The sequence below is a fragment of the Cherax quadricarinatus genome, chromosome 13, assembly GCF_038502225.1.
Source record: "Cherax quadricarinatus isolate ZL_2023a chromosome 13, ASM3850222v1, whole genome shotgun sequence".
NCBI lineage: Eukaryota > Metazoa > Arthropoda > Malacostraca > Decapoda > Parastacidae > Cherax > Cherax quadricarinatus.
The window spans coordinates 41,859,145-41,879,933 of record NC_091304.1 but is presented as its reverse complement, the minus strand read 5'-3'; the positions used below and the strand labels follow the sequence as shown (position 1 = coordinate 41,879,933).

The 20,789-nt window shown below is 39.4% G+C and overlaps 1 protein-coding gene across 6 annotated transcripts in view; it reads right to left on the bottom strand.

Moving 5' to 3' along the window:
- Positions 1-20,789, bottom strand: part of LOC128688738 (ubiquitin-protein ligase E3C) — a 401,351-nt gene that overhangs the window by 318,814 nt on the left and 61,748 nt on the right. For all 6 annotated transcript variants that reach the window (XM_070084672.1, XM_070084678.1, XM_070084673.1 and 3 more), the window contains 2 exons: positions 18,194-18,329; positions 14,890-15,027 (listed from right to left, as the gene is read on the bottom strand). In XM_070084672.1, coding sequence (XP_069940773.1) covers positions 14,890-15,027; positions 18,194-18,329 — 274 coding nt within the window. The remainder of the gene's footprint in view (positions 1-14,889; positions 15,028-18,193; positions 18,330-20,789) is intronic.

The following is a 20,789-nucleotide window of genomic DNA, read 5'->3' as shown; positions in this document are numbered from 1 at the left end:
CTTTAGCCTTATCTAAATACTGTTCACTTATATGTTTCACTGTAAACACCTGGTCCACACACCCCCTACATATCCTAAAGCCTCCTTGTTCATCTGCTATCCTATTCTCTGTCTTACTCTTAATTCTTTCAATAATAACTCTACCATACACTTTACCAGGTATACTGAACAGACTTTTTTTTTTTTTTCAACAAGTCGGCCATCTCCCACCCAGGCAGAGTGACCCAAAAAAGAAAGAAAATCCCCAAAAAGAAAATACTTTCATCATCATTCAACACTTTCACCACACTCACACATTATCACTGTTTTTGCAGAGGTGCTCAGAATACAACAGTTTAGAAGCATATACATATAAAGATACACAACATATCTCTCCAAACTGCCAATATCCCAAACCCCTCCTTTAAAGTGCAGGCATTGTACTTCCCATTTCCAGGACTCAAGTCCGACTACATGAAAATAACCAGTTTCCCTGAATCCCTTCACTAAATATTACCCTGCTCACACTCCAACAGATCGTCAGGTCCCAAGTACCATTCGTCTCCATTCACTCCTATCTAACACGCTCACGCACGCTTGCTGGAAGTCCAAGCCCCTCACCCACAAAACCTCCTTTACCTCCTCTCTCCAACCCTTTCGAGGACGACCCCTACCCCGCCTTCCTTCCCCTATAGATTTATATGCTTTCCATGTCATTCTACTTTGATCCATTCTCTCTAAATGACCAAACCACCTCAACAACCCCTCTTCTGCCCTCTGATTAATACTTTTATTAACTCCACACCTTTTCCTAATTTCCACACTCCGAATTTTCTGCATAATATTTACACCACACATTGCCCTTAAACAGGACATCTCCACTGCCTCCAACCATCTCCTCACTGCTGCATTTACCACCCAAGCTTCACACCCATATTAGAGTGTTGGTACTACTATACTTTCATACATTCCCTTCTTTGCCTCCATAGACTTATCCCCCTATAATTTTTGCACTCTCTTTTGTCCCCTTTGCCTTTATACAAAGGACTTGCTCCACGTAAAATTGTCACATTATGGTATAAGAGGGCACTCCCTCAACTACCTAAAGTCATACCTCAGCAACAGAAGCCAATATGTGTACGCAAATGGGGCAAGCTCTTCCGTACAACCAATTACAGTTGGTGTCCCACAGGGAAGTGTCCTTGGCCCTCTTCTCTTTCTCCTATACATAAATGACCTACCAAATGCTTCGCAATTACTCAAACCCACACTATTTGCAGATGACACTACATACGTCTTCTCTAACCCGAGCCCAGTCACGCTAGCCAATACTGTAAATACCGAATTACAGAAAATATCTACCTGGATGAGGACTAGCAAACTTACACTAAACATTGGCAAAACCTACTTCATTCAGTTTGGTAACAGAGCTACAGATGTCCCTCTTAACATAATGATAAACGGATCACCTATCACAAAGTTAACAGAGGGAAAATTCTTAGGAATCCACCTTGATAATAGACTCAAATTTCATACACATATACAACAAATTTCTAAGAAAATTTCCAAGACTGTAGGCATACTATCGAAGATACGGTACTATGCTCCACAGTCAGCCCTCCTGGCCCTATATCACTCTCTAATTTACCCCTATCTCACCTATGGAATTTGTGCATGGGGCTCAACAACAATTAACCATCTCAGACCACTAATTACCCAACAAAAGGCTGCAGTTAGAATGATAACAAATTCTCACGACAGGCAGCACACTCCACCAATATTCAAAACACTCAACCTACTCACCATACAAAACATCCATACTTATTATTGCACCTATTACATACATAGAACACCTAACTCTGATATTAACCCTCCCCTCAAACATCTTGCCAACCTCAACAGAACACATGACCATAACACAAGGCACAGATCACTCTTTGATGTTCCTCGTGTCCATCTCACACTATGCAAAAACTCAATGCACATAAAAGGCCCTAAAATCTGGAATTCATTACCTGTAAATATAAAAGAAACACTACCTGTTTATAAATTCAAGTCTCTTCTCAAAGATCACTTACTCACCCAAAACCAAATAAATACTGAATAACTGAACCTTATAAATTGTATATCTTAAATGTTTCTCACAATTATATCACACAAATGTTAAACCTAAAACCCAATCTAACTTTATTATTTTTTTAAATACACTACCTAACAGAATACTCCATTCGACTGAATGTACAGCAATACATGCAACCATATGACCTGTCTTTGTAATACTCATTTGTGCTTTATAGTTATCTGTTTACAATAAGGTTTTATCACTGATTTCATTATTGCTTAGTTAATCTTAAGTTAATTTTAAGCCAGCCCGTAATGTTATGCATATAAGTGGCTTTGACATGCTGCTCTTACCTGTATTTTTTTGTACCTCTGTATGTATGCTCAAATTACTAAATAAATAAATAAATAAATAAATAAAGGAACAATGCATGCTCTCTGAGAAATCCTTAGGTACTTTACCCTCTTCCATACATTTATTAAATAATAGCACCAACCACTCCAAAACTATATCCCTACCTGCTTTAACATTTCCATCTTTATCCAATCAATCCCAGCTGCCTTACCCCCTTTCATTTTACCTACTGCCTCACAAACTTCCCCCACACTCACAACTGGCTCTTCCTCACTCCTACAAGATGTTTTCCTCCTTGCCCTATACACGAAATCACAGCTTCCCTATCTACATCAACATTTAACAATTCCTCAAAATATTCCCTCCATCTTCCCAATACCTCTAACTTTCCATTTAATAACTCTCCTCTCCTGTTTTTAACTGACAAATCCATTTGTGGGTAAAAATGTTGATAAATTAGACACATGTGCAACTCTTGGGTATCTTTATTGAGGAAACGTTTCGCCACACAGTGGCTTCATCAGTCCATACAAAGGAGAATCTTGAAGAACAGGAGGAGAATGAGGTAATCAGTCCCTCAACCTTGAGTCGATGTGGTCAGTCCATCAATCTTGAATAGAATACGGCATACGTGCTGAGAAGGAGCTTATAAACCGTTGGCAGGAGAGGTGCAGCAGTCATAGGTCGTGTAACATTTGTTCAATGTTGAAGTAGGTCGTGCCCAAGAATTAGGCAAGCGAAGAATTCCCTAGTATTAAGATCCCAAGAAGTTTTAGTGTCTGACAGGTTTGTAGATGAATGGTTCAGAGAACCGACATGTTGATAAATTAGACACATGTGCAACTCTTGGGAATCTTTATTGAGGAAACGTTTCGCCACACAGTGGCTTCATCAGTCCATACAAAGGAGAATCTTGAAGAACAGGAGGAGAATGAAGTAATCAGTCCCTCAACCTTGAGTCGATGTGGTCAGTCCATCAATCTTGAATAGAATACGGCATACTTGGGAATTCTTTGCTTGCCTAATTCTTGGGCACGACCTACTTCAACATTGAACAAATGTTACACGACCTATGACTGCTGCACCTCTCCTGCCAACGGTTTATAAGCTCCTTCTCAGCACGTATGCCGTATTCTATTCAAGATTGATGGACTGACCACATCGACTCAAGGTTGAGGGACTGATTACCTCATTCTCCTCCTGTTCTTCAAGATTCTCCTTTGTATGGACTGATGAAGCCACTGTGTGGCGAAACGTTTCCTCAATAAAGATACCCAAGAGTTGCACATGTGTCTAATTTATCAACATGTCGGTTCTCTGAACCATTCATCGGCAAAAATGTTGTGGAGGGAGTAGTAGGTAAATTTGGGGTGCCAGGGGTAAATGTAAATGGGGAGCCTTTAATTGAGCTATGTGTAGAAAGAGATTTGGTAATAAGTAATACATATTTTATGAAAAAGAGGATAAATAAATATACAAGGTATGATGTAGCACGTAATGAAAGTAGTTTGTTAGATTATGTATTGGTGGATAAAAGGTTAATGGGTAGGCTCCAGGATGTACATGTTTATAGAGGGGCAACTGATATATCGGATCATTATATAGTTGTAGCTACAGTTAGAGTAAGAGGTAGCTGGAACAAGTGGAAGGTGGCAACAACAAGTAGGAGGGAAGTGAGAGTGTATAAACTAAGGGAGGAGGAAGTTCGGGTGAGATATAAGCGACTATTGGCAGAAAGGTGGGCTAGTGCAAAGATGAGTAATGGGGGGGTTGAAGAGAGTTGGATGAGTTTTAAAAATGCAGTATTATGTGGGGCAGAATTTTGTGGTTATAGGAGGGTGGGGGCAGGAGGAAAGAGGAGTGACTGGCAGAATGATGAAGTAAAGGGTGTGATAAAAGAGAAAAAGTTAGCTTGAGAGGTTTTTACAAAGCAGAAGTGTTACAAGAAGAGCAGAGCATATGGAGAGTAAAAGAGAGGTGAAAAGAGTGGTGAGAGAGTGCAATAGGAGAGCAGATGATAGAGTGGGAGAGGTACTGTCAAGAAATTTTAATGAAAATAAGAAAAAATTTTGGAGTGAGTTAAACAAGTTAAGAAAGCCTAGAGAACGTATGGATTTGACAGTTAAAAAAAAGAGTAGGGAAGTTAGTAGATGGGGAGAGGGAGGTATTAGGTAGATGGGGAGAATATTTTGAGGAACTTTTAAATGTCGAGGAAGAAAGGGAGGCGGTAATTTCATGCACCGGCCAGGGAGGTATACCATCTTTAAGGAGTGAAGAAGAGCAGAATGTAAGTGTGGGGGAGGTACGTGAGGCATTACGTAGAATGAAAGGGGGAAAGCAGCTTTAACTGATGGGATCATGACAGAAATGCTAAAAGCAGGGGGGGATATAGTGATGGAGTGGTTGGTACTTTTGTTTAATAAATGTATGAAAGAGGGGAAGGTACCTAGGGATTGGCAGGTAGAGGAATAAGTTTTGTAGATGAATGGTTCAGAGAACCGACATGTTGATAAATTAGACACATGTGCAACTCTTGGGTATCTTTATTGAGGAAACGTTTCGCCACACAGTGGCTTCATCAGTCCATACAAAGGAGAATCTTGAAGAACAGGAGGAGAATGAGGTAATCAGTCCCTCAACCTTGAGTCGATGTGGTCAGTCCATCAATCTTGAATAGAATACGGCATACGTGCTGAGAAGGAGCTTATAAACCGTTGGCAGGAGAGGTGCAGCAGTCATAGGTGGTGTAACATTTGTTCAATGTTGAAGTAGGTCGTGCCCAAGAATTAGGCAAGCGAAGAATTCTTGGGCACGACCTACTTCAACATTGAACAAATGTTACACCACCTATGACTGCTGCACCTCTCCTGCCAATGGTTTATAAGCTCCTTCTCAGCACGTATGCCATATTCTATTCAAGATTGATGGACTGACCACATCGACTCAAGGTTGAGGGACTGATTACCTCATTCTCCTCCTGTTCTTCAAGATTCTCCTTTGTATGGACTGATGAAGCCACTGTGTGGCGAAACGTTTCCTCAATAAAGATACCCAAGAGTTGCACGTGTGTCTAATTTATCAACATGTCGGTTCTCTGAACCATTCATCTACAAACCTGTCAGACACTAAAACTTCTTGGGATCTTAATACTTGGGAATTCTTCGCTTGCCTAATTCTTGGGCATGACCTACTTCAACATTGAACAAATGTTACACCACCTATGACTGCTGCACCTCTCCTGCCAACGGTTTATAAGCTCCTTCTCAGCACGTATGCCGTATTCTATTCAAGATTGATGGACTGACCACATCGACTAAAGGTTGAGGGACTGATTACCTCATTCTCCTCCTGTTCTTCAAGATTCTCCTTTGTATGGACTGATGAAGCCACTGTGTGGCGAAACGTTTCCTCAATAAAGATACCCAAGAGTTGCACATGTGTCTAATTTATCAGGAATAAGTTTACTGAGTATACCAGGAAAAGTGTACAGTAGGGTTATTATTGAAAGAATTAGAGGTAAGACAGAATGTAGGATTGCGGATGAGCAAGGAGGTTTCAGAGTGGGTAGGGGATGTGTAGATCAAGTGTTTACATTGAAGCATATATGTGAACAGTATTTGGATAAAGGAAGGGAAATTTTTATTGCATTCATGGATTTAGAAAAGGCATATGATGAAGTGGATAGGGGAGCAATGTGGCAGATGTTGCAAGCATATGGAATAGGTGGTAAGTTATTAAATGCTGTAAAGAGTTTTTATGAGGATAGTGAGGCTCAGGTTTGGGTGTGTAGAAGAAAGGGAGACTACTTCCTGGTAAAAGTAGGTCTTAGACAGGGATGTGTAATGTCACTATGGTTGTTTAATATATTTATAGATGGGGTTGTCCTTCGTCCTTTGTCCTTGGAGGCAAAGAGGGGAATGTATGAGAGTATACTTTTACCAACGCTCTTATATGGGTGTGAAGCATGGGTGATGAATGTTGCAGCGAGGAGAAGGCTGGAGTCAGTGGAGATGTCATGTCTGAGGGCAATGTGTGGTTTGAATATAATGCAGAGAATTCGTAGTTTGGAAGTTAGGAGGTGGTGCGGGATTACCAAAACTGCTGTCCAGAGGGCTGAGGAAGGGTTGTTGAGGTGGTTCGGACAGAGTGTATCAGTCTGTAGTGGAAGGAAGGCGGGGTAGGGGTCGGCCTAGGAAAGGTTGGAGGGAGGGGGTAAAGGAGGTTTTGTGTGCGAGGGGCTTGGACTTCCAGCAGTCTTGCGAGAGCGTGTTTGAGAGGAGTGAATGGAGACAAATGGTTTTTAATACTTGACGTGCTGTTGGAGTGTGAGCAAAGTAACATTTATGAAGGGGTTCAGGGAAACCGGCAGGCCGGACTTGAGTCCTGGAGATGGGAAGTACAGTGCCTGCACTCTGAAGGAGGGGTGTTAACGCTGCAGTTTAAAAACTGTAGTGTAAAGCACCCTTCTGGCAAGACAGTGATGGAGTGAATGATGGTGAAAGTTTTTCTTTTTCGGGCCACCCTGCCTTGGTGGGAATCGGCCAGTGTGATAATAAAAAAATAATAAAGATGGGGTTGTAAAAGAAGTAAATGCTACGATGTTCGGGAGAGGGGTGGGATTAAATTATGGGGAATCAAATACAAAATGGGAATTGACACTTTTTGCTGATGATACTGTGCTTATGGGAAATTCTAAAGAAAAATTGCAAAGGTTAGTGGATGAGTTTGGGAGTGTGTGTAAAGGTACAAAGTTGAAAGTGAACATAGAAAAGAGTAAGGTGATGAGGGTATCAAATGATTTAGATAAATAAAAATTGGATATCAAATTGGGGAGGAGGAGTATGGAAGAAGTGAATGTTTTCAGATACTTGGGAGTTGACGTGTCAGCAGATGGATTTATGAAGGATGAGGTTTATCATAGAACTGATGAAGGAAAAAAGGTGAGTGGTGTGTTGAGGTATATGTGGAGTCAAAAAACGTTATCTATGGAGGCAAAGAAGGGAATGTATGAAAGTACAGTAGTACCAACACTCTTATATGGGCGTGAAGCTTGGGTTGTGAATGCAGCAGCGAGGAGGTGGTTGGAGGCAGTGGAGATGTCCTGTCAAAGGGCAATGTGTGGTGTAAATATTATGCAGAAAATTCGGAGTGTGGAAATTAAGAGAAGGTGTGGAGTAAATAAAAGTATTAGTCAGACGGCTGAAGAGGGGTTGTTGAGGTGGTTTGGTCATTTAGAGAGAATGGATCAAAGTAGAATGACATGGAGAGCATTTAAATCTGTAGGAGAAGGAAGGCGGGGTAGGGGTCGTCCTCGAAAAGGTTGGAAGGAAGGGGTAAGGGAGGTTTTGTGGGCGAGGGGCTTGGGCTTCCAGCAGGCATGCATGAGCATGTTCGACAGGAGTGAATGGAGACGAATGGTATTTGGGACCTGACGATCTGTTGGAGTGTGAGCAGGTTAATATTTAGTGAAGGGATAAAGGGAAACCGGTTATTTTTATATAGCCGGACTTGAGTCCTGGAAATGGGAAGTACAATGGCTGCACTCTAAAGGAGGGGTTTTGGGATATTAGCAGTTTGGAGGGATATGTTGTGTATCTTTATACGTATATGCTTCTAAACTGTTGTGTTCTGAGCACCTCTGCAAAAACAGTGATTATGTGTGAATGAGGTGAAAGTGTTGAATGATGATGAAAGTATTTTCTTTTTGGGGATTTTCTTTCTTTTTGGGTCACCCTGCCTCGGTGGGAGACGGCCGATTGGTTGAAAAAAAAAAAATCCATTTGTTATCTAGGCATCCTTAACTTGTTAATATCACTCCAAAACTTTTCTTATTTTCAACAAAATTTGTTGATAACATCTCATCCACTCTCTCATTTGCTCTCTTTTTACATTGCGTCACCACTCTCTTAACCTCTCTCTTTTTCTCCATATACTCTTCCCTCCTTGCATCACTTCTACTTTGTAAAAACTTCTCATATGCTAACTTTTTCTCCCTTACTACTCTCTTTACATCATCATTCTACCAATCGCTCCTCTTCCCTCCCGCACCCACTTTCCTGTAACCACAAACTTCTGCTGAACACTCTAACACTACATTTTTAAACCTACCCCATACCTCTTCGACCCCATTGCCTATGCTCTCATTAGTCCATCTATCCTCCAATAGCTGTTTATATCTTACCCTAACTGCCTCCACTTTTAGTTTATAAACCTTCACCTCTCTCTTCCTTGATGCTTCTATTCTCCTTGTATCCCATCTATCATTTACCCTCAGTGTAGCTACAACTAAAAAGTGATCTGATATATCTGTGGTCCCTCTATAAACATGTACATCCTCAAGTCTACTCAACAGTCTTTTATCTACCAATGCATAATGCAACAAACTACTGTCATTTTGCCCTTCATCATATCTTGTATACTTATTTATCCTCTTTTTCTTAAAATATGTATTACCTATAACTAAACCCCTTTCTTTACAAAGTCAATCAAAGGGCTCCCATTATCATTTACACCTGGGACCCCAAACTTACATACCACACCCTCTCTAAAAGTTTCTCCTACTTTAGCATTCAGGTCCCCTACCACAATTACTCTCTCACTTGGTTCAAAGGTTCCTATACATTCACTTAACATGTCCCAAAATCTCTCTCTCTCCTCTACATTCCTCTCTTCTCCAGGTGCATACACGCTTATTATGACCCACTTTTCACATCCAACCTTTACTTTAACCCACATAATCCTTGAATTTACACATTCATATTCTCTTTTCTCCTTCCATAACTGATCCTTCAACATTATTGCTACCCCTTCCTTAGCTCTAACTCTCTCAGATACTCCAGATTTAATCCCATTTATTTCCCCCCACCGAAACTCCCCTACTCCCTTCAGCTTTGTTTCGCTTAGAGCCAGGACATCGAACTTCTTTTCATTCATAACATCAGCAATCATCTGTTTCTTGTCATCTGCACTACATCTACGCACATTCAAGCATCCCAGTTTTATAAAGTTTTTTTTCTTCTGTTTTTTTAGCAAATGTTTACAGGATAAGGGGTTACTAGCCCACTGCTACCGGCATTTTAGTCGCCTCATATGACACGCATGGCTTACGGAAGAAAGATTCTTTTCCACTTCCCCATGGACAATAGAAGAAATAAAGAAGAACAAGAGCAATTTAGAAAAAGGAAAAAAACCTAGATGTATGTATATACTATATATGCATGTGAATGTCTGTGAAGTGTGACCAATGTGTAAGTTGGAGTAGCAAGATATCCCTGTTATCTAGCATGTTTATGAGACAGAAAAAGACACCAGCAATCCTATCATCATGTAAAACAGTTACAGGTTTCTGTTTCACAGTCATCTGGCAGGACGGTAGTACTTCCCTGGGTGGTTGCTGTCTACCAACCTACTCGTAAACACCTTGTATATACATGTAAACAATAGTATGTGATTGAACCAGGTGTACAAAATTCACTTATCAGTGTGAACATGTGTACGTTATTGTGACAATATGATTACTAATTCAGTACCAAACATTTGTGTCTCAACAAGAATTGGCTATGAAATCCAAAGATCTGCAACAAAACATTATTATCATAACATGAAAACAACAAAAAATAGCAAAGAATTGGAAAAAACAATAAATGTTTATTATTTCGGCAAACGGCAGTGCTCCATGTTGCCGACACCTCATCATTTAGCACCATCTTCACAAGCTTATATCTCAGTAAGTACTGGCCCTAAAAAATTTTTTATCCTATAACATTTATAAAAATGTGCTCTTCAATTTAAAAAAAAAAAAATTTTTTATTTTTCAAAATATTCAGAGCATTGCGCAGGTGAACGTAGATCTACGTTTGGACAGTTTAACCCTTTCAGGGTCCATCTCGTAGATCTACGGCTTCACGTTGAGTGTCCAAACCGTAGATCTACGCCAAAATTCTAGCACCGTCAAATTTAGCGCGAAAGCGCTCAACTTAACCTAACCTAACTCAGAAGAAATTTGCTCAGAAGAGATGCATCGTCTGTGCACAAACAAAACGACGGCAACAAAGACGCAAAGACACTCGGTTTATGTGTGAGGAATGTAAGGTGCCTTGTTTCAAGGAGTTCCACAAGCTCCAGCAGTTCTAAAACCATGTCCAGTGATTGTAAATATGTAAATATATGATAGAACATTAGTAATATACAAGATTTGTGCATGTTTATTGTAATAAACAACAGTGGTAAACAATAATATGATAATAACTTTAGTGCAGTTATTGTGTTCAATACAGTGAGTTTATATATATACATTATATACAGTATTGGTCTCTCAGGCCCCAAATGTTAGTAGGAAAAGAAAAAAATTGGAAAAGAAGAGAAAAACTATAAAAACCGCTAAATAATGTAATGCGCGTATGTGGAATTCGTAGATGTTGCCGCCACCACATCATTTTAGACAAACTTCTTGGCACTGTATCTCGGTAAGTACTGATCAGAAAATTTTTTTCTTTGTCGTATTACCTTCACAAAAATATGCTCTTTAATTCTGTAAGAAAAAATAATTTTTTTTTTTTTTTTTCAAAATTTCTTGGACACTGGAGCACCACTTCAGATTTTGGCCTTGGACCCTGAAGGGGTTAAGGGTTAAGAAGTCAAGGAGTAAATCCGCATTAAAAGTGTGAATTATAGGGAGGAAGGTAGTTAGAGTAAGACTGTCAAGATATCAAAAATGAAGTTGATGTGCTCTCTGATAAACATATTATCAAAAGATGTTGAATAGTCAGAACAACCTGACAATCTTTGTACAATTGCACTGAATGTTATTCTGTGTACAGTTTATCCAATACACAGTCATGACAGAATTGTTTCTGTTGACCAACAGTAATGATAGAAGGAATGTCTAAAGTGTAAATTGAATATTTAAGTGTTCATCACTATGAGTAATTTAAAATGATGAAAATTAAAAATAAAAGATCTCAGTGAAGCAATGCCCTATTGTTTGTGCTTTCTAACAGGGTTGGCTAACTACAGCCAGCATCATTATGGACCCATTTTTCCATACTACAATCAGAGGTAGTGGTGTTTAAAGAAAGCATGAGCCAACAAGTATGCTCAACTGTCATACAAGAGGATGTGCTACAGCCCTTGTTTGCTTGAAAGCAAGGAATCAGTAGTACCTTCACTGACAGTGGCCCTGATCAGCACTCGCTGTAGATGAATGGTTTGAGCATGGTCAAGATTCACCAAAATAATATGAGTTATGAAAAAGGCTAAAAACATTGGATAAGCCATGTGTGGCTGATAGGAAGAAAAGAGGACACATGATAATTAGATTCAATATATAAAAAAAGTAGAATGACTTGGAGTATATAAATCTGTAGTGGAAGAAAGGAAGGGTAGGGGTCATCCTAGGAAAGGTTGGAGGAAGTGGGTAAAGGAGGTTTTGTGGGCAAGATAAGATAAGATAAGATAAGATTTCGTTCGGATTTTTAACCCCGGAGGGTTAGCCACCCAGGATAACCCAAGAAAGTCAGTGCGTCATCGAGGACTGTCTAACTTATTTCCATTGGGGTCCTTAATCTTGTCCCCCAGGATGCGACCCACACCAGTCGACTAACACCCAGGTACCTATTTGCTGCTAGGTGAAAGGATTCAGGGAAACTCGTTAGCTGGACTTGAGTCTTGGAAGCGGGAAGTACAAAGCCTTCACTTTAAAGGAGGGGTTTGGGATACTGGCTGTTTGGAGTGACATCTAAACTGGCGTATCTGAGTGCCTCTGCAAAGACAGTGATTATGTATGAATGATGGTGAAAGTGTTGAATGATGAAAGATTTTTCTTTCTTTTTGGGTCACCCTGCCTTGGTGGGAAACAGCCAACGTGTTAAAAAAAATAAAAAAATAAACAAAAGAATCAACAAGGAAGATCTGGTAGAACAATGGAATGGTTTACAAGCAGAGGAAAGCACTACCTCTGGAAACCTTCAAAAAAAACTTTGCAACAGACTAAATACTTTTATATAGATGATATGGGAGTGAGAGATATGGCAAGAAGTGTAAAATAAACCCAGTGAGGAGTAGGGGTGCAGTGGAGACAATATGGGAACACTGTATCAACATCCGGGATCCCAGACTAATCAACATCTTACCAGAAGACATCAGAAACACGGCTGGAACAAGTGTAGAAGCCTTCAAGAGGACACTGGACAAGTATCTTCACCAGGTGCCAGATCAAACAGGCTGTGATGGGTATGTGGGGCAGTGGGCCTCCAGCAGCAACAGCCTGGTTGACGAGGCAAGCACCAGACGAGCCTGGCCCATGGCAGGGCTCAGAGTAGATAAGCTCTCGAAACTCTTCAAAGGTAAATCAAAAGTAGGCCAAAGTCAGCCAATAATAATGCCAGGCCCTGCCATATTCACAGCAGCAACTGGGAATCTGCACACTGGTGACTGGCTGCTGGGAATACATGAACACTGGTGATGACTGGCTCCTAGGAAGACTTGCACACTGTAACCAGGTACTTTCAGCAACCAACCACCTGGTCAGAATTTGAAGTTTTGCCTTAGTTAGGGTGGGCAAAGGGTAAAGGGCAGTAACAAGGGCCAGTCAGTGACTGGACAGTAGCCATCAGCAGACAACCAGAAGCCAATCTCCTCCAGGAATTTCAGCAGTCAGTCAATGAGTGAATGGGTGAGGGGGGCCAGAATGATGGCACCATGAAAGTGGCAGTACACCTTAGTGATGATACTATAGAGAATAGTGACAGACCAGTGAAGACATACCAAGTACTGTATACTGTGTTAATGATCAAGAGAAATGTAGTTTTACAACAGTGGTTTTGCCAAGGAAAAAGTTAAGTGGAATGAACTAGTGAATATCACAGAAGCAAGTCATGACCTTATGTTTTCTCAACTTATGGATCTTATACCAAAATTTCCTTATTCTCAGCAAAATTTTTGATAAAATTTCACCCACTCTCTCATTGGTTCTTTCTTTTGTGTTCCATTATCACTCTTAACTTCTCCTTTACTCTCCATATTCTCTGCCCTCTGCGTATCACTTTTACATAGCAAAACCCACTCAAAAGCTAACATTTTCTTCTTAATCACCCTCTTTACCTCATCATTCCACTAATCATTCTTCCCTTGTGCACTCGCCCCTCCAATACCCACAAACTTCTGCTGCACATGGAAATGCTGCAGTCTTACATCTACTCTACCTATTTCACTCTCTCCTTATTAGATGTTTAGTGTGCAAGGGGCCTGGACATGCAGAAGGAATGTGTGAGCGTGTTAGACAGGAGTGAATGGAGACGAATGGTTTTTGGGACCTGACAAGTTGTTGGAGTGTGAGCAGGGAAATATTTTGTGAAGGGATTCAGGGAAACCGGTTAGCCGGACTCAAGTTCTGGAGGTGGGCAGTACAATGGCTGCACTTTAAAGGAAGGGTCTGGGATACTGGCTGTTTGGAGTGACACCTGAACTGTCATATCTGAGCGCCTCTGCCATGACAGTGATTATGTGTGAATGATGGTGAACATGTTGAATGTTGGTGAAAGTATTTCTTTCTTTTTTGGGTCACCCCTGCTTCAGTGAGAGATGGCCGATGTGTTAAAAAAAAAAATTATCCTTACTGTTTTTTCCTTTAATTTAACAACTTTCACAGCTATCTTACCCACTTATGACATTCTCCTTGTATCCCATCTACCTCTTACTCTCATGGTAGCTACTGCCAAATAATGATCTGATATATCTGTTGCCCCTCTAAACATATGTACATCTTAAAGTCTACTTATCAAACTTTAACATCCTAAAACAGTCTAACAAAATTCTGTCATTACAGCCTCCTAAATTTTATCTCATATACCTATTTATACTTTTTTCTTAAAATACGTATTGTCTATTACCATACATAGTTCAGTTAATGCCCCATTATCATTTACCCACGGCACTCCAAAATTACCTACTACACCCTCTACAACAGTTTCTTTGATTTCATTATTTTATACACTGCCTAAATAAGGGACCACTGAATTGAGAAATAAAGGGAAGCAGGACTTTATTACTTGCTCATGAAATAAGAAGAGACCAGAAATCCTGCCAATGTGCAAAAGATTAAGAGACTCCTATTTCACACTCATGTGTAAGACGGCAGACCAGTTCAATACACTTGTGTATAACAGTACTACCACAGGGAATTGTAAAGCATGTTTTCCAATGATGTCTCTTTTCTTTAGTTTCATTTACTTTGCCGTCCTAGTTCATCTCTACTTAGCTGTCTTCAACTTCAATTTTGCTTTTTCAACAATTACTCTCCTTGTCTCCATTCTTTATCCTTATTTGCCTTTTCTTGTCCCTTCATCTATTTTAATTTCTTCCATTTTACTGTCTCGCACAAAATTGAGCTTTTCTTTAATAATACCTTACATTGACTGCCTTCTGCTCTCTGTTATATATTTATCTATTTGTAAATATTTCAGATTTACATAAGTGAATAATATTCTTTTACATACCTCCATTGATTAGATGTAAGTAGAGTGTTGAGAGAAAGAGTTGTTGGTTAGCATCTGAGAGCTTAGTGGACCAGTTATCTGGAGCCATGATGATCTCCAACAATCTCAGTGGTGGTGCATGGGGCACAGGGGATTCTTCTGCAGTAATTGAAAATGATTTAATTAAATACAACTTTACAGAAAAAATAAAGAAGGTTTATTTACTACCACTATAACTTCAACTACAAAGATATACAAATTATGAATAATAAATAGTGTTATAAAACTATTTTGTAAATTTAAGTTGCCCAAAATATTAGGCATACAACCTATATAACCACATACTTGAAAGCAAACAAGCATAAATATTACGAAGTAATAAAAGTTTAGTGTAGTAGTGCCTACTGCTATGAAAAACATTAAGAGGTAGTGACACTGCATATTATGGAAGAACCTCACCAGTGTAATAACCAATTAAAAGTTCTACAACCTACATTCACCATCTGTCACTTAAAACTGTTTTTATAATCAAATATAATATATAATCATTCATATATGTATAGCCTTCAATGCCTTTAACCAAGTGATAATAAAATATAATTAATCACCCCCACATTATTAATTTTCTTTTCAACACACTGGCCATTTCCCACAGAAGCAGAGTGATCAAATAAGAAATGCTTTCACCATCATTCACACATAATCACTGTCTTTGCAGAGGTGCCCAGATATGACAATCTAGATGTCACTCCAAACAGCCAATATCCCAAACCCCTCCTTTAAAATGCAGGCATTGTACTTCCCACCTTAATACAGCTTAGATGATTTTTTAACAAGTTATCAGAATTTGAAAATGTAAATGAAACCTATACCCATCCCTGGGTATAAACTGAGGCTGTTGCATAATGATCAGTATGTAAACATGATAAAAGAAGACCATTCTATCTGGATGTAACCAAGTGTAACTAGTAACTTCCACAGATCACTATCATCATCTCAACCTTTATTATTACTGTATTTCTGTCCATGTTTATGAGGCACAAGCTAGGTAAAGGACAGCAAACTATTATAAGACAAAAATCAGCACAAGATATTCAGACTGACACTCCATCTTGCACATATAACAGCATCACAAAAAACTATAGTAGTTTTGTACCACCACACAAGTAAAATATTAAAAGCAGTATAATAGCTACCTCACAGATGAAGTTCAAAAGTAATAAATACATACATCACAAAAATAATTATTTATTTAATGCTCACAAGGAAATTTAACACATTAAAACATGAAGACATTAACCCTTTGAGGGCCCATGCTGTAGATCTACGGCTTTACGTTGAGGGTCCAAACCATAGATCTATGTCATGAGCTCAGCTCACTCTGATAAGCTGTGAGCGGTAAATTTGAGTCTAGATATGAGAGAATACATCTATGTGGTATGTGTGCGCCACATAAAACAAATCCTGCAGCACACAGTGCATAATGAGAGAAAAAAAAACTGAGACCGTAATTTTCGATTAAAACAGCAACTTTGCAGTGTTTTTTCGTATGTTATTTATACAGTGGACCCCCGCACAACGATCACCTCCGAATGTGACCAATTATGTAAGTGTATTTATGTAAGTGCGTTTGTACGTGTATGTTTGGGGGTCTGAAATGGACTAATCTACTTCACAATATTCCTTATGGGAACAAATTCGGTCAGTACTGGCACCTGAACATACTTCTGGAGTGAAAAAACATCTCATTTGATAGAATGGAAGATATATTACAGAAATAGAGATGATTTTGATTGGTTTTAGTACTGAAAATGGCTTGAAACTGAGCTCAAAGTAGCAGAAATAATAAACTTTTGCCGATGTTCGAGAGTAAACAAATGACCTCACACGTCTAATGCATGCCAGCTGGTGGGTCTAATATACATTCACAAATGTGCTGATATTATTTATACAATTATTGTAGATGAATGGTTCAGAGAACTGACACGTTGATAAATTAGACACAAGTGCAATTCTTGGGTATCTTTATTGAGGAAACGTTTCGCCACACAGTGGCTTCATCAGTCCATACAAAGGAGAATCTTGAAGAATAGGAGGAGAACGAGGTAATCAGTCCCTCAACCTTGAGTCAATGTGGTCAGGCCATCAATCTTGAATAGAATACGGCATATGTGCGGAGGAGCAGCTTATAAACCGTAGACAGGAGAGGTGTAGCAGTCATAGGTGGTGTCACATTTGTTCAATGTGGAAGTAGGTCGTGCCCAAGGGTTAGGTTATCAACGTGTCGGTTCTCTGAACCATTCATCTACAATCCTGTCAGACACTGCAACTTCTTGGGATCTTAATACTTGGGAATTCTTCGCTTGCCTAACCCTTGGGCACGACCTACTTCCACATTGAACAAATGTGACACCACCTACGAATACTGCACCTCTCCTGCGTATGGTTTATAAGCTGCTCCTCCGCACATATGCCGTATTCTATTCAAGATTGATGGACTGACCACATCGACTCAAGGTTGAGGGACTGATTACCTCGTTCTCCTCCTATTCTTCAAGGTTCTCCTTTGTATGGACTGATGAAGCCACTGTGTGGCGAAACGTTTCCTCAATAAAGATACCCAAGAGTTGCACTTGTGTCTAATTTATCATACAATTATTACAATATTGCATGACAGTAAATCTTCCATTTTTTGGTTTGAATAAAAATTCATTATGTGAATTAAAAATGAAAATGGAATTCATTTGTAAAGCCTGAAAACATAACTAATGAACAGAGGAAATGTTAGTTTAGTGCCAGGAATGCCTGCATTGTTTATTCTGGACCCTATTTTGAAACTGGAATATTTTGAACTTTGCACTAAATTGGCCAAATTACCAATTTCCAATCACTTTATTTTGTAGATGAAACAGTTGAGCTGGCGATTTCTTGTGCTCAATCGATAGAATAAAAATAATACTAGAGAAATAGCTAAGAATTTGGTCGACTGAAATAAAGTAATTGGCCTAAAATGGGAGATGAAGTCGGCAAAATCGCCAATGCGTAAATATCGCTGACACATCAAAATTCGCGAGAGCATAATTTCATCAATTTTCCATCAAATTTCATACTTTTAGTTTTATTACCTTCAGAAAAAGATTCTCTACCATTTCATAAGAAAAACTAAGAAAATTATTTTTTGAAAATTCTTGGATACTGGTGCGCACTTTGAAATTTGGCATTTGGACCCTGAAAGGGTTAATGGTGTTTAATAAATGCACATGAGGGTAAACATAAAGAAAAATAAAAAAAGAACTAGATTGTGTAAGTTATAAAGTGTCAATACCGTCTGTGGAGTGAGTGACAACTTTAAGAGCCATGTTAGACAACCGAGGCACCAGGTACATCCAGCGCTGTAAAGAGCCACATATCCACTCTGCTAGTTGACGCTGTTCTCGTACAACCAACTGACAAGTCATAAGCTGAAAAGGGAATGAAAAGATGTGTAATTATTTGTTTACTCTTTTACTATGTCCAACCTAAGGACTGTTAGCTCTCATGAGAAGCTTGTTCATAATACTACTTTCTTTAATTTACCTAACTTATAAGTATCCCTTGTTCTTTTTTATTTCCTCTATTCTCCATGGGGAAGTGGAAAAAAAAATCTTTCCTCCATAAGCCAAGCGTGTCATATGAGGTGACTAAAATGATGGGAGCAATGGGCAAGTAACCCCTCCTGTAGAAAATACAGCGGACCCCCGGTTTGCGATATTAATCCGTTCCTGAGAGCTCATCGTGAACCAAAATTATCGAAAAGCGAATCAATTTTCCCCATAAGAAATAATGGAAATCAAATTAATCCGTGCAAGACACCCCAAAGTATGAAAAAAAAATTTTACCACATGAAATATTAAGTTTAATGCACACAAACTGAAGAAGACATGCACAGTTTGTAGTACTCTACTAACAATAGAATACATGACACTTACCTTTAATGAAGATCTGGTGGTGATTGATGGGATGGGAGGAGGGGAGAGTGTCGAACTTATTGTTTAGAAGGGGAATCCCCTTCCATTAGGACTTGAGATAGCAAGTCCTTTTCTAGGGTTACTTCCCTTCTTCTTTTAATGCCACTAGGACCAGCTTAAGAGTCATTGGACCTCTGTCGCACAACAAATCTGTCCATAGAGCTCTGTACCTCCCGTTCCTTTACGATTTGTCTAAAATGGGCCACAACATTGTCATTGTAATATTCACCAGCACGGCTTGCAATAGCTGTGTTAGGGTGATTTTCATCCATAAAGGTTTGCAGTTCAACCCACTTTGCACACATTCCCTTAATTTTTGAAGTAGGCACAATGGATTCCACAACTGGCATAGGCTTCTCAGGGTTAGCCCTAAACCCTTCAAAATCTTTCTTAATTTCCATACTAATTTTCACCCTTTTTACCACAGGGTTGGCACTAGAAGCTTTCTTGGGGCCCATGGTGACTTATTTTGCAGAAACAAGCACCAAAAACACTGTGATAATATGGAATGTACCGAATGTATCCTTAGATGCGAGCACACAGGCTGGCTTGTAAACACTGGGCCACACATGGACACATCTCAGACGAATCGTGTATACCGGGTTTTTTAACAGGAACCGAGGCAAAATTTTTGCGTTAAAATGTATCGCATACCGGATTTATCGGATACTGATGCCATCGCAAACTGGGGGTCCACTGTACTAAAAAATATAATAAGAAAGAAAGAGATGATTGCTAATGTTATAAATGAAAAGAAGTTGGATGTCCTCGCTCTGAGCAAAATAAAGCTGAAGAAAGTAGGGGAGTTTCAGTGGGAAGAAATAAATGGGATTACGTCAGGAGTATCTGAGAGAGTTAGAGCTAAGGAAGGGATAGCAATAATGTTGAAGAATCAGTTATGGAAGGAGGAAAGGGAATATAAATGTATAAAGTCAAGGATTATGTGGATTAAAATAAGGGTCAGATGCAAAAAGTGGGCCATAATAAGTGTATGCACCTGGAGAAAAGAAAGAAGTGAAGGAGAGAGATTGATTTTGGGAAATGTTAAGCAAGTGTGTAGGAACTTTCGAACCAAGTGAGAGAGTAACTGTGGTAAGGGACCTAAATGTCATTCAGTAAATCATTTAGTCAATCAGTCATTTAGTCAATCAGTAAAGTCATTCAGTAAATCAGTCAAGTCAGGTCGGGCAGGAATTCAGTAAATCAGCTGTCATTAAATAAATCAGTCAAACCTGCAAGTCAGTCATGTAAATCAGTAGGTCAGTCAGTCAAGTCAGTAGGTCAGTCAAGTAAGTCACTCAGTAAATCAGCCAAGTCATTCAGTAAATCAGTCAAGTCAGTAGGTTAGTCAGTCAAGAAAGTACGTCAGTCAGTCAAGTACGTCATTCAGTAAACCAGTCAAGTCATTCAGTAAATCAATCAAGTCAGTAAATCAGAATACAGCCCAGGTTATTCATTGCACAAGCCCGTATATTTGCTTCACTCTTTTTCATCTTACGAACCGATGCTTCATTAAGGCCATAAGCTCTCGCCATGTCCACCATACATTCATCACATTTAAGTTTATCTAATATGTATCTCTATTTTCTTCACAACTCCAAGACTTGAACATTTTAACTTTGTCTTGCCACTTCCTGCATCCTGGGTGCCAGGGTTCCTAGGCAGATGCAATGTATGGTAATGAAAAGACCAAAGCCTGATTCACAGACAATGCTGGGTACCACACTGGACACGTATGTACAAGCACCATCCGACTTACGACCGAGCTTGGTTCTGACCAACTGGTCGTGAGTTAACAAGGATGCAAGTCGAACCTTTGAAAATTGCCAACATACTGGGTAGGGCATAATGTCAAACCTTTGCTATATGAACTACCTACATAGTACTGTAATGTAATGTACAATTATTTCATTT